Source organism: Podarcis gaigeae (genome assembly GCF_964106915.1).
Source record: "Podarcis gaigeae genome assembly, chromosome: 8".
In the NCBI taxonomy this organism is placed as follows: domain Eukaryota; kingdom Metazoa; phylum Chordata; class Lepidosauria; order Squamata; family Lacertidae; genus Podarcis; species Podarcis gaigeae.
Genome location: NC_139684.1, coordinates 22,218,958 through 22,244,815, shown reverse-complemented (window position 1 = coordinate 22,244,815; position 25,858 = coordinate 22,218,958). Strand labels below are relative to the sequence as shown.

The 25,858-nt window shown below is 44.9% G+C and overlaps 1 protein-coding gene across 4 annotated transcripts; it reads left to right on the top strand.

The window, feature by feature from the left end:
- The first annotated feature begins 2,750 nt into the window (after window positions 1-2,750).
- On the top strand, window positions 2,751-25,772 carry TTC34 (tetratricopeptide repeat domain 34). Of its 4 annotated transcripts, XM_083751250.1 has the most exons (12): window positions 2,763-2,927; window positions 4,326-5,951; window positions 7,173-7,398; window positions 9,533-9,725; window positions 11,997-12,163; window positions 14,570-14,840; window positions 15,967-16,181; window positions 19,129-19,288; window positions 19,401-19,470; window positions 24,159-24,371; window positions 24,725-25,324; window positions 25,513-25,772. In XM_083751250.1, coding segments are annotated over exons 1-8 (2,736 nt in total). In that variant the 5' UTR covers window positions 2,763-2,925; the 3' UTR covers window positions 19,165-19,288; window positions 19,401-19,470; window positions 24,159-24,371; window positions 24,725-25,324; window positions 25,513-25,772. The 4 variants fall into 4 exon arrangements, with proteins under 4 accessions (XP_083607374.1, XP_083607376.1, XP_083607375.1 ...); XM_083751249.1 differs by lacking the exons at window positions 19,401-19,470; window positions 24,159-24,371; XM_083751247.1 differs by lacking the exons at window positions 19,129-19,288; window positions 19,401-19,470; window positions 24,159-24,371 and adding an exon at window positions 4,054-4,168.
- Window positions 25,773-25,858: the final 86 nt, after the last annotated feature.

Here is a 25,858-nt window from a genome sequence, read left to right as displayed (position 1 = left end):
ACAAATTCATGTTAGGACACATGCAAAACTGGCCTTGGGGCAACTGGTTGACCACTTTGAGCACAGGATTCTAGATTAGATGAGCTAGTGGTCTGATTCAGCAGGGATGTTCTTATGTTCTTTATGTATTTAATGGGAAGAAGAAGAAGAAGAGGAGGAGGAGTTTGGATTTGATATCCCGCTTTATCACTACCCTAAGGAGTCTCAAAGCAGCTAACAATCTCCTTTCCCTTCCTCCCCCACAACAAACACTCTGTGAGGTGAGTGGGGCTGAGAGACTTCAGAGAAGTGTGACTAGCCCAAGGTCACCCAGCAGCTGCATGTGGAGGAGCGGAGACGTGAACCCGGTTCCCTAGATTACGAGTCTACTGCTCTTAACCACTACACCATGCTGGGTAGGGAAAGATTGGGAAAGTTCCATTTCTACTTTCTGACAGCTCAGTGCCCCCAGAGGAAGGTTTGGTGTGGTGAAATCCAAAAATGTCCTTAAAAAAATCCTGAGGTGATTTGAGTGGTCAGATGCCAGATACTGCTATGATGAAAGAGGAAGGTGTCACAGGCATGTGCAGAAATGGATTGAGATGGAACAGCTTATTTGGTCCTTGATAACTGATTGTGTTTCTTTCTTGCCCAGATGGAGGACAGAGAGGGATGAGCACACATGAATTGCTGTACTTGTGCCCACTGTACACAAGGTAAAATTCACATGCCTTGCCCTGTCCACTTTTGCTTCTGGCTATGCAACTACTTGCAGGTAGCCCTGGCAGATAACCCAGAAGTCCACCCCTAGGATACACTACTTCTGCTTCCATCGAAGGGCGATAGCTCTCTTTCCTCTGTGTGACAATGATCATACCACTTGGGTGCCTCCTTCTTTTAAAAAATTCATGGTCTGAGCAGTGACAAAAGAAATACCTTGTAGCATGCTTTAATATTTAACCAGGGTTCTGGAGAGCTGTATTCTCTTCCTCTCCCTCTCCCTCTCTCATTCTGTTTCTGATACAGTTTTGGAGATATTGTGAATGCAAGAATCTCAAGCCATGTTGGGGAAGCACCTCATCACAATAACCTGACCATGGCGGATCGTGTAGGAAATTCTGGTAAGTTGCATGCCTAATGTTGCTGTCGTTCCTCTGAGTTGTCTCCATACAGTAGACCCACTGAAAGTAACCTACATCATTTATTTGAATGGGTCTGCTCATTTCCACGCTGTCTGCTTCCAGATCCATTTGCTAAGAATACAGAAATGATTGCCAAAACTTGAACTATATTCCGCTATAGTTCAGAACCGGCTGCTGCATCGCGTGAAAGTGCAAATATAACGTGGAACTTAACAGTTGGGGAAACGTTAGGAACATGGAATAAACTGCCACATGAATGCAGCATTAGCTGCAGACAACATTTCACCTTCTGTAGTTAATAATAATAATAATTTTATTATTTATCCCAGCCACTCTGGGTGGCTTACAGCATGATTTAATCCTCTTTTAGGCCACAGCTCTCATCAGGCTCAGGTCAATGGGGATGTTTTCAAGATGGGAAGAAGTCAGCAACTTGACCCTTCAGTCACCCACCATTTTTCCCCGACCTAGAAAATGAACCCCTCTTAAGTCATTTGAAATTAACTCTCCCCCTACCATGCAATTCCCAGTCAAGTGGGAAAATCAGACACAAACTCAGCTAAGTGGAAGCAGTGGTTTGGGGCAGGAATTGTAAGAAAATTGTCAAGTTGGTTCTGCCACTAAGTGCTCCCCATCCTGCATTCACATTCAAGACAAACACAGTTTTTGGAACACATCATTTGCCAAGAGAACATGTTGGTAATTTGTTTGAATTGTACACTGAGCTCACATATATGGATGGACATAACTGTTGGGCATGGTTTTTCTGTTTGTTTGCTTTTTAGCTGAAGCATAGGTGCCAACTCCCTGGGGCCCTGGGTGCCCGTGCACCCACAGAATTCCCCCTGAAGGGGCTGGGCACCCACAAATTTCAATGCCAGGGGCATGCATGCTGCCTGGCATCCACGGCCCTGGGCACCCACGGTTGTGGGGCTAAGCCGGTACTCCTGATTTGAAGTGCAGTTTTCTGCATTTCTGCCATAATTGGGGGGGGGGGTATTTAAATTCTCATTAAAATTTATCAGAGTCTGTGCAGATTTCTCCTAATATACACCTTTTTTATGCAGTGTCAATTAATTTGGGGCATTTTCTGTGTGCTGTTTTAACTAAACTGCACACTTTCCTCTGATGTATTTTTGTACAAATTGCTTGAAGAACGAAATTGCAAAATTCAGGGTAGTGCAAATTTCAAAGAATAATTGTGTACTGGTTTGTATATTGCTTCATCAGAATTAATGGACCAGAGGCAGCATGTCCATTAGTGTTGAAGGGTCCATTCTAAGTAGCACCCACATTAGATACAGCCCATTATCTGTGTACCTGGATCTACATAGGAAGGCTGTCTTATACCAAATCAGACAATTGAATCCATGTAGCTCAGTATTGTCTACACTGACTGGGCTTTCAGACAAGGGGACATTTCCAGCCCTAACTGGAGATGCTGGGGATTGAACCAGGTACCTTCTGCATGCAAAACATGTTCTCTGCCACTCAGCTACCGCCCACAGACACAAATTGCTTCTCTGGCTGAAGTCCCAGGGCCTTTCATGCTCTCACTCTCTCTCTCTCTCCCCACTGGGACCAAGCGGTCTGAGGCAGTGTTTACTGTCTCCTGGGAAACAGCTGAGTATGTGATTGTCTGAGCTGCTCCTGCTTCGTCCCCCCTCCAATGCCTTCCTGCTTATGGGAGACAAGTTCTACGGTGGAGACATAGCCTGAAACAGGTATCCATTCTCTCCAGCGAAAGCAGGATGGGGGCCACCAGGAACCCCCAGCCAAGAATTCACGCAACTGCTTTTCTTACATGTGAGTCCCCACCCCTTTGACAGACTCTTGCTTTCTCTGTTCTGATTTTTTTCCACTGCCATCAGCAGGATGGGGAAGGTGCCAGATAAATGGGAAGAGGAAACCCACACTTGCCCATTAGGGCTCAGAGAATATGCGAGGCCCTGCTTATAACCCCCACCCCCACCCCAAGATAGAAAATTAGGGGAGGTGCATGGGTGCATTATTCTAGCATAAGTTCATGGAACTGGGTGCTCTTCCTCATAAACAAAAGCAGGAGAGAGAGTTGTGTGTTCCCTCTACCAATATTATCTTTAGATCTGTTGGCAACTGGGCCCTCAAAACTCTCCCATTTGTGATAGAGGAATTGAATTTATCCAAGGGCAGGACAAATTATCCAAAGATTCCTCAGAGCTGAAGCTCCGGCAAGAGCACAGCTTATTTCTTCTTCGTTTTTTCATGTGGTGCAATGGGTTGGAGTGCCTGGCTGCTAACCAGAAGGTTGGTGGTTTGAGCCCACCCAGGGACGACTGTGAGGAGGATTCCTGCATTGCAGAGGGTTGGACTAGATGGCTCTTGGGGCCCTTTCCAACCTTACAATTCTGTGCTTCTAGACAGTGCTTTTTTCTGGGGGGATGCAGGGGTACCCATAACCCTAAACATATTGTGAATCTAACGGAAGAAGAAACTGTTTTAAAAAATTACATTTTTTTGTTTCTTCTCTAGCATGGTGAACTATCAGTTCCGTTGCTACCCCTGATGGCGGCCTCATTTCCTGTCACGGTGTTTCCTGAGTCTCAGACAGAAGCAAGAGTTTAATGTGTGGGGTAGGAGTTGAAATCTAGCTCGGTGATTGGTCAGTTTCGTTGTTACCACCTCCGATGGCAGCCTCTAAACATTTTTTTAAAGAAAAGAAACACACTTCTTCTAGGAACCTCCAGCCTGTGGGTCAAATGTGACTCTCCAGACCCATCTGTGAACTGCCCTCAGACTTTTCTGTGAACTGCCCTGAGACCTCTGGGTATAGGGCAGTATATAAATCCAATAAATAAAAGAAGAAGAAGAAGAAGAAGAAGAAGAAGAAGAAGAAGAAGAAGAAGAAGAAGAAGAAGAAGAAGATCTGTCCGCCCCTTGGAATTCTCCTCAGGCCACACACTTCACCAACCTTGCTTCACACCCTCTTTGAGTATTTTTGCCTGGCTGGGATGTGTCCCTGGACTCTGATAATGCCTTTTGCTTGCTGGGATGGAGGATGGAAACAGGTGAGAGAGAGTGTTGTAGAAAAAAGCCAGCAGTGCTCTTCTTATGACCCCTTATGACTCCTTCAGGTGTATTTTGATGGATTGTAGCCACGTAAACAAGGTAAGTCTTGACATTTTTCTATCGGTTTTTCTAAAAACATATATATTTAAAAACCAGGCCTGGAAGTGGAGTAAACATGGTTGCTGATAACAGAGAAGCCACCATGTCCTCTAAGGATCAGGCGATGCAGCTCTGTGATGCGGCGGAGCAACAATTGGCTGCAGATGACCCTTCACTTGCCACTGCCTTCTACACAGCTGCATTCAGCTGCAGCGTCCCAACAGCTCTAGAAAAAGTGGCTTCCCTGGGAGAAGAGTCACGTGCCAAAGTGACGGTCACTTTATCAAAGTGGTGTCGGGATGGCGGCCCCATACCAAAGATTCAGTATGGTGGCCTGAACTACACATCACTTAGCATTGAAATGGCAGCCATTTTTCTCTCGACCCTCAACCCCAACAACATGGCCGCCTCTCTCTGCAAGATGGAGGCCCTGCTCAAACTGGGCCGCTACGAGGAAGTGCTGCGGCGATGCGACTCTCTACTGGACGCCCAGCCTTGTGTGGAGCTGGCCCTCACCAGGGCGTTGGCCCAGGTGCTGTCGCAGACCCACTTCCAAAATGGGGTCACGGGTTATCTGCGTGCTTTTGCAGAATGCCGGGATGAGACGGTGAAGTTTGTGCGCAGTCGGCAAAAGGAGCACCTTCAGCAGATAATCCAGGCGTTTTGTGACTGCATTTCACTTCAGGAGAAGACTCGCTGCGGCAAAGGGGGCTTGGAAAACTGGCAGAGCGACTGCTATGACTTCCTGGTTGCCATTTCACCAGAAGACATCCACATCTGCCAGGCCCAGGCAGCCCACCTCTTGGAGAAGCACAAATGCAAGGAAGGCGTCTCTGCCTACAGTGAGGCAGCCAGTGGTGCATTCTGGGACAAAAGAGCGTCTGGACTCCTCATGGACAGGGCTGCTGCATACTTCTCTCAGGGCGGGAGGGTGGCAAAGATGATGCAGGACATGACAGCTGCCTTTGAGGCAAACCCCAGTCTGGCAGCGAAGCGCTTTGAGGCCCTTTTCACCACTGGGGATGCTGAGAGGATGGAAAAACATGCCAGAGCAGCCCTGGATCTGGAGTTTGCTGCTTACAGAGAAGCTGTGCGTGCCAGACCTGAGGTCCGGAGTGACAGTGGCAAGGAGCTTCTCTCCCCAGTGATCCAAACCCTTCGCTTCCTCATTCAGATTTCTCCAGGTGCCGGGCGCGAACTAAATGTCCGCCTGGCAGACTGTTCCCTCTTGGAGGGCAATGTTCAGAGTGCCTTGGAAATCTGCAACCACCTTCTGGATTCTGAGCAGGAGACCTATTACAACACCCTTCTTGCCCTCCGGGGGTTCTGCCACCTCCATGACAAACGCTGTGCAGAAGCCCTTCAGGATTTCCAGAAGATCATAGAGTACAGCTCTCCACACCCCAGCAGTTGCATCAAGGCTCTCTGTGGCCGCGGCTTAATCCGAGCTTGGGGCAGTAGTCCTTACCTGACAGCTCTGGATTATATCACTGCCTGTAGGTTTAGATTTGAGGAGACCAGCTTTGTCATCAAGTCCTACATACCATGGAACCAAAGGGGCTTCCTGTTGATCGTTCTACAAGAGGAAGCAAGGAAGATACTAGAAAAGAACCGAGACCCCAGGGGCACAGCTGCCCTTCAGAACAAACCAAGAGGGGTGGATGGATTCCAGGTGAAAGAAGGGTAAGCAAATCTCCCTGGACCAATGCTTTAAAAGACAAATGAGTTGATATTGTAGTGCAGGGGTGGGGAATCTCTGCCCTATGGGCCAAATTAGATTCAGCAGGCCTCCCCAATTGGAAATGAATGCCATTTCTGCTCTGCCACACTCACCCAGACATCCATCTGGCATCATTATACCTATAGGGCAGGTTAAGATGCAGCTAGGCCTGGAAAAGTGTTTCAGGCACCTTTCAGCAGATTGGTGGCACCTGCAAAGTCCTGTGTTCGAATGGGGAAGCTTTTTGGCCCAGCAGGTCAAATCTTTATCTCCCCATCTGCCCACAGGCCAACTTCGACAGGTGGATGGGGCCAACCACCTCTCATGAGCACTTCTCCATTGCATGTGTGAAGCTCTCCTTGACTTTTTTTATTAAAAAAATATTTTATTTTGACAAAGTAATAACCAAAAATAAATAAGGATAAAAATGTGCACCCCACCACCAAGACCATTCCATTGTAACTATCTAACCTCCCAAAATTTCAACACCTCTTGAGATGGTTTGACCCCTTTCCATTTATTATTATTATTATTTCTACCCCACCCAGCAGTACAAATTCTACAAATTTCTACCCCACCCAGCAGTACAAATTCTACAAACCTTCCATATCTCCTCAAAATCAACTCTCCTGCATATTCCCCATCTTACCGTAATGGCACATGTTAATTCATCATTAATAGCTATATCCCACATCAATTTATACCATTCTTCCATTTTACATTCTGCTGGCCCCTTCCACTTTCATGCATCTATCAATAAATTTGTGAGCAAGTCCTTCATAGCCTGCGAACCTTTCACCCCATCGTAAATTGATAATAATGCTGCCTCTGGACCTTTGGTCAGCTTTAACTCAGTGATTTCTGTTATCTCCTTAAACACCCTTTGCCGGAAAAATAGTACATATTTACACCCCCACCACATGTGAATATAATTCCCTGTTTCCTGGCATCCCCTCCAACATAACACTGAATATTCCTTGTTCTCCTTGCCTTTTAAGCCTCTCCTTGTGCTTTGTACACCCTGCAGAGACATAAATAACGCTGTCCATCTTTCTTGGGCTGCCTTCAGGGCTACTGTAGACATGTTGTTTGGATACTGGAAAGACCTAATATACAAGTGTTAGAGAACAAGAGAGAGATAATCTGTAGGAACAACCCTACTACCCCCCCCCTCTTTTTTTCAGCGATGCATCTGGAGCTCACCAGCTGGCATCTCTCCTGTTGGACCTGGATGCTTCAGATGAGACATCTCAGCTCCTCAGTGCTGATGCTCTGTACCAAATGGATCGATTAGATGAAGCTCACAAGGTCCTGTTGGTGGCTCTCTCCAAAACCTCCCAGAGATCTGCCTTCTTGGCCAGGCTGGCTCTGCTTCAGTTGAAGAAAGGCTTTCTATATGATTGCAACCAGGTAAGAGCAGTGGGATGGGGAAGGAATGCCAAAAGAAGGGGAAATCATCACTAAGGAAGCAACAAGGTAAAATGATAAAGGGTAACAAAGTGAAATGATTTTTTCAATATATAGACAGAAAACCAAATGACTTTGATGCCCATAGATATGTTAACAACATTTATTACATGAAAATGGGGTTGAATCTTAAACAAAAACAAAAACACACACATGAAGAGACAAATACCCAGAAAACAAAAGGCAGTGGACAATCTTGCATTGGTGGTTTGTAAACAGAGTCTGGATGGCTGCAAGTCAGGCTTTCTTTAGCTGTGATTATCAGGGGTTATATTAGATGACACTTGGGATTCCTTCCAATTCTATGATTCTATGAGACTACGAAATATAAAAGCTCTATAATACAACAACTGAAACAGATAAACATGCAAACTGAACGTATGTCAAAATAATATATCCACAGTGTGTGAACAACCATGGAATAATCTAAGTGAAAAAGAAACCCTCTAAGCTGTGTATGATATGTTCTTCTAGTTCCTCAGTCACATTGTTTAGATATGCTGAAATGCCACCAGAATATGTTCTTGGTCAGGTTTTCCAGTCCAGCCCACAACTGCTTCTTACCCTAGAAAGAGAGACGCGTTCACTGTTTGAGTTACTGTACTCCAAACAATGCTGCACTATAATAACTAGCTTTTAACACACAACCATTGCATGGTAGCTGAAATAATCCATAATGGTAGTTCTACTCTGCATAGGCCCATTGAAGTAAATGAGTGTGACCAACTTAGCCCCATTCACTTCAATGGGTCTACTCTGTGCAGGACTCAGTTGAATACAACCCAGTGCCTTTAAGCTATCAGTTAAGACCTAAACTATATGAACAGCTCATCACATGGGAAAGGGGGGCAGAGTATCTGCATCGCATTCAGTGGGTCACTGTTCAGTCACTGACTTTGCCACTTAAAAGGATCAAGTAGCAGACAAGGAAAATGTCTTCATCCTGAGACCTTGGAGAGGGGCTGCCAGTCAGAGCAGACCAGAAGTAGCCAGTGTGGTACCCTACAGATGCTATGAACTCCAATTCCCTATTCCTGCTGTGTCCTAAATCCCCATTCTGAAATCCAGGTGTGCGGTGAACCATTGGCAGGGCAGGAATTTTTGCAAGGGTCATCCACAAAGTGCTTGTAGGCATAGTAAGCATTTTTATTTTTAAAAGAAATCAAAAATCAAACACACATCCTTTGGCCATGAATTAAGATTGTTGAATTTTGGAAAGCTAGTTCAGAACAACCTATGACTTAACAGCAGAGGGCACTCTTATCTTTGCTTAGGACTCGCAGAAACTCACAGTGTCCGCATAGGAACCTATTTTAGCTGCTTTTTGTAGAGATGCTCCAAGACATATAGCCCTGGCTTACATGCAAGGGCATGGCTGTCTAGGCTTTGGAGAGCTAACAAAAACATCTTAATCCTGTGCTATTTTAACACATCACAACTCTGAAAAAAGATCTTGTAATCTGTAAGGAATCTGCTTGATTGGATCTGCTTTTTCCAGGCATATTGGGAAAGAGAAAGGAGTTAGATGGGGCAATGAAATCTCTGCTCCCAGCTGCTGGAAATTTTACTCTATCTACCCCTCTTCCCAGAAACTACCTCTGTGCACCCGCTTTGCTCTTTCCAAAACAATACCTGAACTGAAACACAGCTATCCTTCGAAATTCGCACTTCTCCACATTTTGCAATGCCTTTCTCCAATCCAAAAATGTGTATATTGGGGAAAAGTGTGAATAATAAATGTAGTGCATCTAAATATGTGATGTTGGGGGAAATTGCTTGCAAAAGTTGTACGTCAAGAGAAATTTGCACTAAAATGCAAATGCACATTTCAACAGAATTTTTTTTTTAATTGCAAACTGACATGCAAATGTGGAGAACCGAACCTAAGACAGAAGGCGAGGGAATGAGAAATGTCCGAAACCCAGAATGGACAGATCCACTCATCTGCCCGGATTTCTTTAGTTGTGATTCCTGCACTATAGATGGCCCTTGGGGTTCCCTTCTGACTTGAGAGTTCTGTGATTCATCCCTAAATCTTGGTCTGATTCCTCTTTTCTCTGTGTTTCCTTTACTGAAGCTGCTCAAGAAAATGACCCAAACTGGGGAGACCTCCTGCCTCCTGACGGTCGTGAAGATTTTAAAAGAGGAAGATCGAGCATTGATGCAAAGCCACTGTCACTCCAGGGCCATGACGATCCTAAAGAACAAGCAAGGGGGAGGTTACATCAAAGAAGCCATCCTCTACCTCTCCTTTGCCATCACCGCAGCAGGTGAGACACCCCACGGTAGCCGATTTTGCGCAAAACCAGGCACGCAGGTCAATACTAATGGGCAAAACCTATCCCTCCTCCTTTATTTCTACAGGTTTTTTTAATTCCCCACACTCTTGAATATATATGGGGATTGGACTACCGTATTTTTCACTCTATAAGACACACCAGACCACAAGACACACCTAGTTTTTGGAGGAGGAAAACAAGAAAAAATATATTCTGAATCTCAGAAGCCAGAACAGCAAGAGGGATCGCTACGCAGTGAAAGCAGCAATCCCTCTTGCTGTTCTGGCTTCTGGGATAGCTGCGCAGCCTGCATTCGCTCCATAAGACGCACACACATTTCCCCTTACTTTTTAGGAGGGAAAAAGTGAGTCTTATAGAGCAAAAAATATGGTACTTCAATGCACTCTTTGTGGGGCTGCCCTTGAAGATAATAATATTAAAAAAATAATAAAATTTTATTTATATCCCGCCCTCCCCAGCCGAAGCCAGGCTCAGAGCGGCTAACAACAGTAAAATAATACAGCATACTAAAATCAATTCAAGATGGCAAGAGAACTTCAATGGCTTCCAGATCATAGCAGCCACATTACTGCCTGGGGTTGCATTCAGATCTCATATATGTCAGTTTGCATTTCTTAGTACAGAAAGCATTGATCTGATAGCGTAGTGATCTTTCCTATTCTATTTAATTCAAGAGGGTTCTGGAAGCTTCTCTACGTGAAAGAAAGAAGCAGAAGGTTCATGATGTTTGGGTTATTCGTTCAGAGAAGCTGAGTTCAGCTGGTTTAAACTGGTTCTGTTATCTCTTTCTGTCAAGGTCATGCTGACTATAATAGTGAGGCCAGAAGGAGCCTAGGTTTCATTCTCTCTCTTTTTCTCTCTTTTCCTTTTGGTGTGGTGTTCCATTTATAGTGTTAAGGTTTAGTCTTCTTATAAGTAGAGTATTGTGAGTTTAAAGTTAAGTCTGCTGCAACTGGATTTTTTATGGACAGTGCCAATCCTGAATGTATTGGATTTGTGACTATTATGCTCATTTGCCTTCAGTAGCAATAAAGCTCTACTGGATGGAATGCCTCTGTCTATTTTGGGGGGAATCCTGCAATGTGTTTAAGTTGTTACTCTGCTAACCATACATTGGAATCTACTCAGGATCAATATTGAGTAGAATTTAAATGTCAATGTAACCCCCCACCCCTACCCCCATTTTAAAACAGTTGCATTTGTCAGTTTTTTCTGGGCCCAGTTCAAGATACTCACATTAGTGCTTAAAGCCCTAAATGACTTGGGCCCCAAATATCTGAAAGATCTGCCTGCTATCTTTGCATATTTGAAAAGTCTGCCTGTTATTTCTCCAGATGCCAGGTTCAGAATTGGTTGTTTTCTGGGCCCTGGGCACATGGCACGAGTTCCTGCAAAAGAATAAAGCTCCATTTTGTTCAGGGAGATAAAAGGCACCCCTGTCTACCCAAATTGCTTGCAGCTAGAGCATATCACGGAAGAGACTTGTTGTACCTCGCAGGGAGGATTGCTGAGGCAACAAGTCTTTTCAAACTGGGTCGTGTGATAGTCAGTTGACAGTCACTGAGAAGCAGTCAAGAGCCCAGCGGAGGAACCAATGGGTGTTAGGTCTAGTTTCTACCAAAGTGGTGAACCTGTGTCTGGGCTACATCACTTCAAGATTAAGTTGGGGCTCAGCAGAGCCAGGGCACCTCTAATCATCATCATCATCATCATCATCCTGTTCATGCAGCAGTTAAAGCCTTGGGACTAGGACCTAGGAAACCAGGGTTACAAATCCTCCCTCACATGGTTGTTGTGAAGATATAATGGAGAAAGGGAGAGAAGCCATTCACACCACCTTGAACTGCTTGGAGGAACAGTGGGAACAAAATGCAAAATTAATAACAATAACAGAAAAAGCAGCTATTAAATACTAATCTTAGATAGATCCTAACAAGTACTAATCAGAATTAATTAGGAAGATGGAAAAGGTTCTATCTCAGATTAGGCATGTAAGGATCTGTCAAATTCACTTCTCCAATCACTAATTTCCCCAGTCTTAAATTCACTTCTACACATTTAGCAGCAATTTGCAAAAAGCAAAAAAAACCCCTATGATCTTCATGAAAATTCATAAGGGTTTTAGTGCAAATTTCTCCTTATATGCAGCATTTTGACTGATGTAACATTTGTGCAAGCATTTTTCATTAATGTTTCACTGATAATGTTTCATTTTCATGCACACTTTCTGTTTTGCTCCAGGAGGTTATGCTGTCGATTCGCTTCTTAGCCGGGCCCGCTGTTACGGGCATCTCGGGCTGAAGAAAACTGCCATATTTGATTTCAATGCCATCCTAAAAGAAGACCCCACAAATGCCCAGGCACTGAGTGGGAAAGGATTTGTTCATCTAGCTCTGAACCAGAAAAAGGCAAGAATGGGGTGGTTTTATTTTTCTATTTACTTAAAGGTAAAGGTACCCCTGACCATCAGGTCCAGTCGTGACCGATTCTGGAGTTGCGCACTCATCTTGCTCTATAGGCCAGGAGCCGGCGCTTGTCCGCAGACAGCTTCCGGGTCATGTGGCAAGCGTGACTAAGCCGCTTCTGGCGAGCCAGAGCAGCACACGGAAACACTGTTTACCTTCCCGCTGGGGAGCAGTCCCTATTTATCTACTTGCACTTTGCAGTGCTTTCGAACTGCTAGGTTGACAGGAGCTGGGACCAAACAACGGGAGCTCACCCCATTGTGGGGATTCGAACAGCCGACCTTCTGATCGGCAAGTCCTAGGCTCCATGGATTAACCCACAGCGCCACCCGCGTCCCGTCTGTTTACTTACTTACTTACCAAACAAGAATTTGAGCCAGAGGAAGAATCATAGCTCAGTTGGTTAGAGAATGGTGCTGATATTGCAAGGTTGCAAGTTGGACCTCCACATATTCCTGCAGAGGGTTGGATTAGATGATCTTCACCTGAAGTTAAGGGGAAGTGGGTGGACCAAGGAGTGTAAATCAGCATTCGATGACATAGTCCAGCCAGGCAAAAACATTCGAGGAGGGTGCAGAACAAGGCTAGTGAGGGACATGGCTCAGAGGGGTGGCCTAGGGAAAGTATGAAGGACAAGATAGAGAGGCAAAAAGGGCTGCATTTGGTCCATGGGCCTGAGGTTTTCCCCATCCTGGCCTAGTGGATACAAGGACAGTCCAAGACGAACCATAGGATCATAGAACTGTAGAGTTGGAAGGGACCCCAAGGGTTATCAAGCCCAACCCTGCTATTGCTGGCTGAGGCAAAGGACAAGACAATGCTCTCAGTCAGAGTCTGGGAGTCAGCTGGGCTGGTGGGGCTGACAGATCTCTGCCCTCCAACAGGACCCCAACCTTCGTTGCCCAATTATCCCAATTGGTGGTGCCAACTGTGATTTTTTGGGGGGGAGGGGAGTTGTGCAGGGCTGCTCTAACCACTGCACCACTCGTTGGCTCTCAGGTCATGCCAGGATAATGATGTGAAGAAAGAGGAGGGGAAGAATGAGAGGCCCCAGGGACAGCAAGAGAGAGAAGATCTGACTGAGCTATAAAGGCTTTCCTTTCTTTCTCTGCTAAATCCCGTAAAGGCCTGGAAGGGGACAAAAAGGGATATTTTGATAAAGGTTAAACAGGATTAACATTTTGAAAACCCTCCCCCCCACTTCTCCCCCCCCCCCTTTTCAACCATTAAATGCAAACTGTGTCTGTATCTGCAGCCCCCAAGTGGCCCATCTTAATAGGGAAGGTTGTGATGGCTAGCTTATCTGCCTTCCGAGATAGCAGGCGCATGACAGTGAAGAGGCTTTAATGTTCCCTGTCGCATGCATCTTGCATGCATCTTTAATACCTCGGGATTGAAAAGAAAGCCCTTTGTTTACCAAACTAATAGAAAAGGCAGATAATTAAATGTCATTTTGGCTTTGAGCAGGGCAGGCGGGCAGGGGAAGCATAGAAATTAGCTCACAATACTTTTGCTCCAGCTAATTAAAGTCTTTTAGCACCTCCTTTGATTTTGAAGGGCACACAGGAGTGTCTTATAACACCTGGTAAGGGGCAGGAGCCAATCTAGGGGAGAGTGACTGGTCTGTGCGCACTGTGCGCTGAGCCAAGAGGGCGTCACAACAATGACTTAGAATGGAAGGCAAGAGGTGACCTTCAGTGAGTCGCTGCCTCTCAGCCGGACGTACCTCACAGAGTCGTTGTATGCCCTTGAGCTCCTTGAAGAAAATGGTGGAATACAAATGCAAATAATGCTGTTGTTGATAATGATAATCAGGGCTCCCCCCCCCCCCAGCCAGAGTGTGCTGGAGCACAGTTCCAGCACCTTTTTCTGGAGCCTCCAAACAGCAACTCATGGTTGTATGAACCAACTCCCGAACCAATGGCTCTTCTCTTCCTCCTTCCCCCTCACACACACAACCAACGCTGACACGACTGTGCTATTGCTCCTCCCCACAGGCAGAGGCTGCTGTGAGGCCTACCCGCAGGCTGCCGAGCCATCCTTCTTCCTCCTCATTCTGGCTGCTCTAGCAGGAGGCAGCGGGGAAGCCCATGGCGCTGGAGGAAGCAAGCGAGGAGAGAGGGGGGAGGGGAGGGGAAGCCAGGCTGTGGTGTGAGCAGATCACTTCAAGGAGGAGGAGGAAGAAGAAGAGGCAGCCTCCCCATTGTCCTGGCCCAGGTGCCCAGGGATGACCACAAGCCTGTGGATGGGAGACCACTGATAATTATGACGACAGATGATATAAACCAACCAGAGCTGTGCAAACAAATAGCAGGCTTTTCAAAAACTACTCCTGTTTTATCCACATAGGAGGCTGTGCACGATCTGACCTCAGCCCTAAGAGCCAACCCAGCTGTAGCAGTTCAAGAAATTCTTTCATTAAAGGAGGAGGCCCAGATGTTGATCCATCAGTGGCTATATGACCACTGCAGAGCTAGGCTGTCGGAGTTCATTGCTACCAAAGAGCCACCCATTGGAGATACACTGAGGAACATTGCTGTAGCTGGGGCATTGCTTGTGAAAATAAAGAGCAAGGACACAGAGAGTCACATGCTTTATGTGGACCTTTTAGCCGCCGATGGTAAGAGAACTTTCAAATATCCTGGAGTACTAGCTCATTATTTGGCATTACTGTCACCCACTGTTTCTTAGCAACAAATGGAACCTGGTTAATCTTGCCAAGGTGTGATGATTATCAGCTCATGATAGGGCAGAAGCCCCAGTGTTGCAGGATGCGCTCCCTGCTGAAACATGGAAGAGGCCCCATCAGCATTGGCATTCTGCCGGCTTTCAATAATGCAGCTGTTTACCCAGGTGTTCTCTTGATCTCTTCACCTGAGTCTCCTGTTTGAACTGCTGTGTCATTATTGTGCATTTTAATTGTGGGTGTTTAGATTGTAATGTTTCTGTAGCTTGTTTTTATACTTCGCAAATAGCTTTGAAGTCTATTCTGACATTAAGCAGAATGATGATGATGATCTAGGGGTGCCGTGTTTCAAAAAGTAAAAAGCAGGACACCCCAACATTTTAACAAAAACGCAAAAAAATGTGATTTTCTGATTGACTTGCCTAAAATCCAGGACAAAGCGCCACATGGAACACCATCAAATAAGCTCCAGGTGAGCTTCCCTGATGGGCAGAGAGAGACTGAGGAAATAATTTCCCCATTTTGCTTCTTCTTGTTGTTCTGATCACGAAGGGGTTCCAAAAGCTTCCTTATTTCATCAACAGCGGTTATGAACTGGTTTTCTAACGGAAAAATCCCTTCTGTCAGTGCACGGAATATTAAAATCACAGTTTGAAATGTGGGCGCACATTTCAATTTACTATGTTCAGAGTATGTTGCATGTGCATGTCTCATGTCAGTCACCTTTACAACAGTTTTGTAAGGTACGCTGATACCAATATTCCCATGGAGCCCTTCAGAGATCCATTGGGCAGGCAGCTGCCATTTACTGCACCAACAGAAGTATAGTGACCAGATCGAGAAAAGTAATAACACCACTCTATTCTGCTTTGGTTGTACAAAAATGTCCATGTTAGGAGAAAGTCATGCTAAGATTCTGATGAATTTTCGTGAGAATGTCATCTTCTTCCTTTTAAGTTCAAATTGATATGGAAATTTAAGAAGAGAAAATGAGAAACTGAGAGAAGAAAGAACTATATTAGCCTATCCCGGTAACCAGTTTATTGATGTTCATTGGCAGGGAGAGACAATGAGGCTCTGGCACACCTCCAGGGAGAGTTTGGTCACTCTGCACCCAGTGATTCCATCAATGCTCGCTTTGGAATGCTCCAGGCCAAGAAGAGCCACATGAATGTCGCAGCCCATATTTTGGCCAGTTTGGCCACAAATGACTACAAAGACATAGGATACCTGATGAGCTTCCTCGACACCAAGCAACGGCAAAGCCTTGCTCAGGTAAAGCTGCCTGCTTGATCCAAATGATGTCTGTTTTTCAGCTGAAGTTATTCCTGCTTCTCCACCAGTGAACATACCAACTTGCCTAGTTGAACACTATCATATTGGGAGATATGCTGGAGAAACAAGAGAGAAGTTGAACAGATAGATCTGGGATGGAGAGCCTGTGGCCTTCCAGATGTTGTTGGGCTGCAGCTTCCATCATCCTTGACCATTGTCCAAGCTGGCTGGGGCTGATGGGACTTGGAGTTCCTATCATGCATGGAGGACCACAAGTTCCTTATCTCCAGATCTTCTTGGGCACCAAATGCTATCGTGTCTGACTCTGTTCCTACATTCTGTGTTCCTCAGTAGGTTTGATGGGAGTTGGAGCCCAGAAACACCTGGAGGGTCACAGGTTCACAATCTCTTCTAAAATGCAAGCTGGAGAACCTGTGGACCTCAATATAGTGCTGAACTGCAAATCCCATCATCCTTGACCATGGCTTCCCAGCTGTCTTGGACTACAACTCCCATCATCCCTAGCTAGCAGAATCAGTGATCAGGGATGATGGGCATTGTAGTCCAAAAACAGATGGAGACCCAAGTTTGGAAAACTCTGTCCTTGACCATGGCCCAGAGCAGCTGGGGCCAATGGAAAAGTCCCAACAATGTATAGAGTAGCCACAGGTTCCTCATCACCATATTTTTGGACTACATCTCCTATCATGTCTGTTCCTACATTCTGTATTCACCATGCTGTTCACCATGTTGGCTGGGGTAGAAGGGAGATGGGACCTCATCTGCATTCATTCTCTCTCTCTCTCACTCACTCACTCTGCTCAGGATTACACCAATATCAGTTTGGAGGTGAAAAAGAGATCCTGCATCCTGGTTCTCCCAAATGATACCTGTTCAGGTTACCCAGAATGTTGGCTTTGTTCCCCAGATCCTGTTTTCTCCAATTGCAAGTGACACCCATCCCTTTTCAAAAACAAACAAGCTGTTTGTGGATTCTGTGAATCAGGCTGGCCTGAACAAACACAAAACAGCTCCTCCCTATAAAAAAAAAACACACAAAAAACACCACCCTGTGTTGTGTGCTGATATGCTTAATAAATAAAGGGCCTGGAGAGGACTGTTTTGTATGCACCCCTCGCAAGCCAGCAGGAGGGTGTTAAGTAAGCAAGTATTAATTTATCAATCCCCGAGGCAAAGAACCTCTCTTCTCTAAATCAGGCAGGCAGTCGGAGGGGGCATATCTCTTCTGGGAGAAAGAAGCTGGGAGATTTTAAGAACTAATTGCCAATCACCGACTTAATGTGGGAGTTAAAAGGACGACCAAGAACATTACTCCAGGGGGGCAAAGTGACTCCTTACTTAGAAGCGAAATGTTTCTTAGCTACATGCATTTAGCTGCCTTTTCCCTAAGAGGTTTGCATTTCTAGCAAACTAGATTTGCAAGCCTTCCCCCTCCCAAGGTGTTAGGGAGCAACCCTAGCCTATTCCAAATAAGCCTTTTTTTTTTTGCCTATTCCAAATAAACAAAGGCACCGGGGGGGGGGCGCACAAATGAGGGACACTTCCAAACTGACATGCATAAGTGGACTTGTATATATTCATAGAATCATAGAATTGTAGAGATGGAAGGGACCCTAAGGATATTCTAGTCCAACTCCCTGCAATGCAGAAATATGCAGTTGTCCCATACATTTCTTCCATGTTGAGATACATCAGCAGCTTCAGCATCAGTTACACTCAGGTCAATGTTCCCTTCTTGGGGGCTACATGCCGGTGGTGGGTGAGACCAGAGAAAAACATGGGAGGAGCAAGGAATGCAATATTATTATTTTTTAATTTTTGGGACGGTAGGCGAGTTTCTAAACACCCCCACCCACCCTTCTCTTTCCTCCTCCAAGGCAGGTAAGAAGCATTCTCAGAATTCAAGGACACATTCCACACTCAAGGAGGATTCAAAGCAGGGTTGGAGAGGCGAGTGGCTCAGAGACATGTGTGGCTTTGGGAGAGTCCCAGACAGTAAATTCAGGAACACCCCAAGACATTTTCTTGCCTGATGTCAGGGATTGGCTGGACGAAGTGGAGTGGTGGCAGGCACCATCCGGAAACCCAAGGGAAACTCCAGAGGAGGAAGGCTTGAAGCCTGGGGATTGGTGGTAGGACACCGAGGAAAGGTCAAAAGGAGAAGATTGGAAGGAGAGGCTGGGTGCTGAAGGGGCAACAGGGGTTAGTGAGCAGGAGGAAACTGTGACAGGGAACAGTTCAGACTCTGAGGCTGCAGCAGAGGAGGGGGTCAAGAGACGGCTGAAGAATCCCTCTCCTGCTGTGACAAGCTCCCCCCACCCTGGTCTGCAAGAACGCAGAGAATAATGAGGAGAGCAGAACAGACCTGCATCTGACTCCAGCCCTGACACCTGTGCAGAAGTCCATTTTACTGGCAAGCCCTGCACACCTCTGTCCACCAACAGCTGCCCTGTTTTGTCTAGTGGTACTCCCAGGTCACACAGGACTGTTCTAAGCACTGTCTTCTCAATGACCCTCAGGTCATGCCAGGAGGCATGAGCCAGGCTCAAAGACACATTCCAGCCAGGGAAAAACTATTGGGGAAGGGGTGAAGGGCAGCGAGTGAGCAGGTGTGCCCTAAAGAGCAGATAGAGAGGGCTGGAGGGTGCCTTCAGTTTTCACCCCTGGTCTGGGACATTATGGGAAATTTGAACAGTGGGTCTGTTTCCCAGTCCCAGTCATTGCTCCATGGAAAAACGTGTGAGACCTTCAACCCCAGAGCCCCCTGCCTTGATTTCCTACAGTTATCAATCAGCAACCAACTAAAAAATCAGTATAACTATACAAATTATTTTGGCATCCCTCCAGTTGCCCTGATATTTTGGGAGCTAAATTAGGCTGCCGTGTGCATTAGCAGTAATTTTAACAGAAGCAATTTTCTTTCCAGCTTGCGTTGCCAGCTGTAAGATGTGAGATGCAATAAAGGAACTTACTGGCAGCTGGTTTAAACATGAAGCATTTCCCTGGCCTTGGTCAAAGTCTTCAGCGATAGCTCTCTTCAAAATTCAGAGTTGCTGTTCCAGTGTGGAATGAAAAGAATGAGGCAGGTGGGTATGTTTAGTCTGGAAAAGAGAAAACTGAGAGGTGAGATAATAGCTGTCTTCAAATATCTGAAGGGCTGCCAAATGGAAGATGGAGCAAGCTTGTTTTCTCCTGCAGGACCTGAACCAGTGGATTCAAAGGACAAGAAAGGAGATTCCTTCTAAACATTAGGAAGAACTTTCTGACGGTAAGAGCTGTTCGACAGTTTAACAGAATCCCTCTGAAGGTGGTGGACTCCTTCATTTGAGGGGTTTTTTTTTACAGATGTTGGATGGCCACCTGTAAGGGACTCCTTAGCTGTGATTCCTGCATCGCAGGCAGATGGGCTACATGACCCTGAGGGTCCTTTCCAACTCTGCAGTTCTATGATTCTGTTAATATAGCCAGTGATATAGTCACTTTAACCACAATGCCACACTCCTTCAAGAACACAAGGCATGGATGAGCTCCTTTTTGTAAAGAGTAGAATAAGGCAAGAAGATCAAACCGATCCATTCTTAAGGAAATCAGCCCTGAGTGCTCACTGGAAGGACAGATCCTGAAGCTGAGGCTCCAATACTTTGACCACCTCATGAGAAGAGAAGGGGACGACAGAGGATGAGATGGTTGGACAGTGTTCTCGAAGCTACCAGCATGAGTTTGACCAAACTGCAGGAGGCAGTGGAAGACAGGAGTGCCTGGCGTGCTCTGGTCCATGGGGTCATGAAGAGTCGGACACGAGTAAACAACAACAACAAAGCAAGGATTGTCAGCTAAGCCCCCCCTTTTTTTTACTCAGAGGAGACCCACTGAAATTAATAGATCTAATCTAAGTCATGTCCATTAATTTCAATGGGTTCGTTATTTACTTCAGGATGGATGCATTCAGAGTAGACCCATTGGAGTTAATGGTCTTAAGCTAGAGGCAGAGCCAAACCATTCTAGCTGCATCCCCGTCCTTCTCCCTGCTGAGTTCTACTGGGACAAAGAAGGAAGAGGGTGGGCAATGCCACCCTCTAGACTGGTTGTAAGTAAAAATGACCAGTTGAGAGAAGATTCAGAGTGGTGGGGCAATGCCCTATTTGTTTTTTTTTTTTTAATATTTTTTATTCATTTTCACAAATATAACAAAATAAAAACATAACATAACATACAATGACATAACATAACATACTAAAACATAACATACAATAACATACATAACACGACTTCCCCAAGCCTTCCCTTCACTGCACCCTTATTTTTTTTAAGACAGCATTTCTAGCAATCCTTCATTCCGATTCATAACTGATTCTCTTTATATTTTATTTAAATTTAAGATTTAACAGCTATAATTCTCTATCTTATATCCCTTGACATTTTAGCATTCCGAAATTTTACAACAGTTCCTAAGATAAACTTTAAGTTTTCTCCAGTCCTCTTCCACCGTCTCTCTCCTCTGGTCACGGATTCTGCCGGTCATCTCTGCCAATCCCATAAATTCTGTCACCTTGGTCTGCCATTCTTCCAGAGTGGGTAGTTCTTGCTTCTTCCAATATTTTGCTAGTAGAATTCTTGCTGCTGTGGTTGCATACATGAAGAATGTTCTGTCTTCCTTTGGTACCATTTGGTCGACCATGCCCAAGAGAAAAGCCTCTGGTTTTTTAGCAAATGTCCGCTTAAGAATTTTCTTCATTTCATTATAGATCATTTCCCAGTAGGCCTTAATCTTTGGGCAGGTCCACCAAAGGTGATAAAAAGTTCCTTCACATTCATTACACTTCCAGCAATCATTATTGGGCAAATGATATATCTTTGCTAGCCTGGTTGGGGTCATGTACCACCTATAGATCATTTTCATTATATTCTCTTTTAAGGCAGTACATGCCGTAAATTTAATGCCTGTGGTCCATAACCTTTCCCAGTCCGCAAACATGATGTCATGACCAATATCTTGTGCCCATTTAATCATTGCTGATTTAACTGTTTCATCTTGGGTGTTCCATTTCAGCAGCAAATTATACATTCTAGACAAATTCTTAGTATTGGGCTCCAATAGTTCCGTTTCTAACTTTGACCTCTCCTTCTGAAATCCTACTTTCCTGTCTTGCTTAAACATTTCATTGATCTGCTGGTGATGTAACCAGTCTCTGACTTTAGGTTTTAATTTCTCCAAGCTCTGTAGTTTGAGCTTTTCACCGTCATATTCCAAAATTTCACTGTATTTTGGCCAGTCTGAATCCATATTAAGTTTTTTTACCGCTTTAGCTTCCAGGGGTGACAACCACCTGGGGGTTTTATTTTCCAACAAATCTTTATAACGATTCCATACATTAAACAATGCTTTCCTGACAATATGGTTTTTAAAGCCTCTATGCACTTTTACCTTGTCATACCATAAATATGCATGCCAACCGAAGTTGTTATCATATCCTTCTAGATCTAAAATGTCTGTATTCTCAAGAAGTAGCCATTGCTTCAGCCAGCAAAAAGCTGCTGCTTCATAATAAAGTCTTAAGTCCGGCAGGGCAAAGCCCCCTCTATCCTTTGCATCAGTTAGAATCTTAAATTTTATTCTGGGCTTTTTGCCCTGCCAGACAAAATTAGATATATCTTTCTGCCACTTCTTGAAACAGTCCATTTTGTCCAAAATTTGTAATGTCTGAAATAAAAACAACACTCTCGGCAATACAAGGGGCAATGCCCTATTTGCCCTGATAAAGCAGCCCTCTGCACTGCTTGCCGATGGCATTGCTTATTGCTTAAACATTTGCTCTGCATCAGTGTGATGAAAGCGTTGTTTTCGTTTCTGAGTGCTATAGGAGCAGTAATGAGAAATCCATTAGAGCCACGGTGGCCTAATGAAGGTCTCCTGATTGTCCTTCATGAATTGAAATGGAAGGAAAGAGCTAACTCCTAGAGGCTGTGGGGGCTTTGGCCCCCATAATAAAATATTTGAGATATTTTTTCTCCACGTGATGTTATCTGAGTTATCAATATTCTTCCTTGTTCGTCTTTAAATAGTTTTTTGGGGGTCCATCTCTGGCTTTATATACATTACAACTCCTCTCTTTTTTGTTAAATCAGATGTTGCAAGGCCTTTCCCAGACTTCGATTTTTCAAAATTATTCTATGTTTCTTTGCAATGTGTGTTTCCTGGAGGCATATCACATCCAAATTTAGCTTCTTTACAACATGTTCAATTTTATTCCTCTTAGTCTTATTATTCAGTCCGTTTACATTCCAAGTTAGAATTTTCAAATCCATCTTGTTCCATATTTATTTCTCTTTCGCCTCCATTTCTGTTGAATCTTCCTCTTCCTGTCCAGCTTCCAGTCCCCTGTCTGGAATCCTAGAGATGTCCAACACTCAGTGGTAGAGCATCTGCCTTGCATGCAGAAGGTCTGTGTTCAGTTCCCAGCATCTACAAATAGAGCTGAAAAAGTCCATCTGAAACCCCGGAGAGCCAGTCTAGACCAGTGTTTCCCAAGCTTGGGTCTCCAGATGTATTTGGACTACAACTCACATCATCCCTAGCTAGCAGGACCAGGGGTCAGGGAATTGTAGCCCCAAAATAACTGGAGACCCAAGTTTGGGAAACACTGGTCTAGACATTACAGAGTTAGATGGATCAATGTTCTCACATGATAGAAGACAACTTCTTGTGTTTCTATGGCACTACAATGAGTCTTAAGGATGATGAGAGTTGTTAGGAGACTCTCTACTCCCCCCCCCCCAAGAGCTACAATTCCCAGAGCTCCCTGAGAAGAGGGATTGTCTGTCAAACCGCTCTGGGAATTGTACCAACTTCTACCAACTTCTACCAACTCTCAACATGTGTTGAGTGTTAAAGTGGTATGATACTGCTTTTAAATGTATAGTGCAGTTGGGGTCTTAGCATGGTTCAACTAGATTTTCTGTATCCTTTGCATGTTGTGATTGATCAGCTACAATGTGAACCTTCCTCCATTTCCTCAGAATATTACTCGGAGCTTCTAGTTTGCACTATGAGAGCAGGATGTTAGATCAGATGCTCCTTTGGCCAGATCCAGTAGGCACTTATTATTTTAGCTTCACACACTTCACAGAGAGCTTAATTCATCAGCCCCAGGATTCCTAAAAAGACATCCAAAACTGGTAAGAAGGAGAAAAAACAACCAAATTACTGCCTTAATTTGCACTGGTACATGCTGACCTCCACACCCACCACCCCTGGCAGAAATGTCGCTACGGCTACTAAAACCTCTTCTTGCATAGCTCACAAGTGTTTGGCGTGGAAAATCCAGATTGGTTTCAAATTGTCACTTCAGGCTGAATTCTGTGTTCTCTTTAGTAGATGACATAGAGCATACTATCCGAGAGCAACAGTGGTGTCGTGCAAGCAACTTTAAAAGCACACGGTCCTCATTTATGTATTTTTCTTCAAATGAAAGCATCATGAGTTATTGGATCCTAAGCATGTGCGCTTGGGAAGTAAAGTCATGGTGAATTTACAGGAACATAGGATGCTATCTTAGGTCAAGTCAAACCATTGGTTCATCTAGCTCAGTATTGTCAACACCCACTGGCAGTGCCTCTCTGAGGTTTCAGATAGGGGGTATTCCCAGTCCCACTTGAAAATGCCAGATCCTGGGGCAACATCCATGCAAAACAGACAGGGGGAATTCCCAGTGTTGTCCAGAAATTCAAGAGTTTAAAATTATAGAGTCATAGAATTGTAGAATGGGAATGGATGTCCAAGTTCATCTAGTCCAGGGGTGGCCAACTCCCCAGATACTGCTATCTACTCAGAGTTAAAAGCTGGCAATGACCTAACCCCCTTTTGGGGGTTCAGGTCAAAATTGTTGAGCTTTTCTTAGGGAGGAAGAATGCCCCATTTTTCTGGGGTTCAGGTCAAACATGTTGATCTTTTTTTAGGGGAGCCAAAGTTGTTGAGCTTCTTTGGGGGGAGCCAGTGATCTACCAGCGATCTACCGCAGACGTGCAGTGATCTACCAGTAGGTCACGTTCTACCTGTTGGACAAGCCTGATCTAGTCCAATGCAGGAATCACAGCTAAAGAATCCCTGACAGATGGCCATCCAACCACTGGTTACAAACTTCCAATGAAGAAAAGTCCACCATCTTCCAAGTGAGTCCATTCCACTATCGAACAGCTCCTATTGTGAGAAAGTTCTTCCTAATGGTTAGTCACAGTCTCCTTCCTTGTCGTTTGAATCAATGGGTTCGGGTCCTACGCTCTGGAGCAGCAGAGAACAAGCTTGCTCCATCCTCCATGTTTCAGCCCTTCATATATTTGAAGATGGTTCTCATATCACAGTCTCCAGGCTAAACATACCCAAACCCTTCATAGCCAACTTCTTGGGACTTTCAGCATGCAAAGCAAATACTCCACCACTGAGCTACAGCTCTTTAGTCAGACTTACTTCTGAGAGAAGAACCTAATTTAGGACTGGGGGTAACCAATATTCTTCCTGTCTCTAGGTTGCTTCCAAAGAAGGAAATGCACTGGTGAAGGAGCAATTCTACACAAAGGCTGTTGGCTACTACTCACTGGCCGTCTTGGCAAGTAATGGTAATCCACGATATCTCCGCCAACGTGCTGTTTGCCTAGCCCACCTGAAGGACTACAATAAGGCTTTGACGGACATGGACAAGGTGATCTCCAACCACGGGAAGAACAGCCTGAAGACTCAGATTGAGGACTACTGCTTGCAGGGACATCTGCTCTTGTCCACCTCCAAGGAGGAACTGGCGGTCAAGCGGTACATCCAAGCTCTTCAGCTGGAACAGTCTTTGGCTCTGACCATCATTGCTGCTGATCACGATGGGGATGCACTGTCCAAAGCATTCCTACAAACTGCTCAGTCCTCCTTTGCAGCAAAACATTATGAAGAATCCTGGAAGACTGCAGAGTATGGGCTAATGATCAACCAAAACAACGCTGAGCTTAAGAGACTTAAAATAAGACTTAAACGGGAGGCATCTGGATGCAGAGTACAATAATTTATTCAGTCTGGGTCACAGGAGGTTTTCTCATGACCTGCATTTTTAAATCAACCATCTCGATTTGCATTTCCCAAAGTAACACACAGTAGTACCTCGGGTTACAGACGCTTCAGGTTACAGACTCCACTAACCCAGAAATGGTACCTCGGGTTAAGAACTTTGCTTCAGGATGAGAACAGAAATTGTGTGGCGGCGTGTTTCAGGTTAAGAACAGTTTCAGCTTAAGAACGGACCTCCAGAACAAATTAAGTTCTTAACCCGAGGTACCACTATATTTACTAGAACGTGGTTACTCATCAGTTTTCGCACATCACCCAATGTTGTGATAATATAGCTCCCCAAAAATGTACCAGAGCACATATTTTAGAGACGAGACATACAAGTGTGTATTTTATGAAACGGTGTGTTGAAAATTAATGTGATTTTTGGTGCTTTTTTTAAATTGCAGAGCAGTGCAGAAATGGACTTAGGAATGAGCACATTCAAAGCAGACACAGACAGACAAATGAATGGATCCATCCTTCCTTATTATTCAGTGCTTTAGTTCAGCAAACCTCCACAAGCACACACTTTCTTCTTTTCTCTCTCTTTTGCTTGTAAAGACCAGAG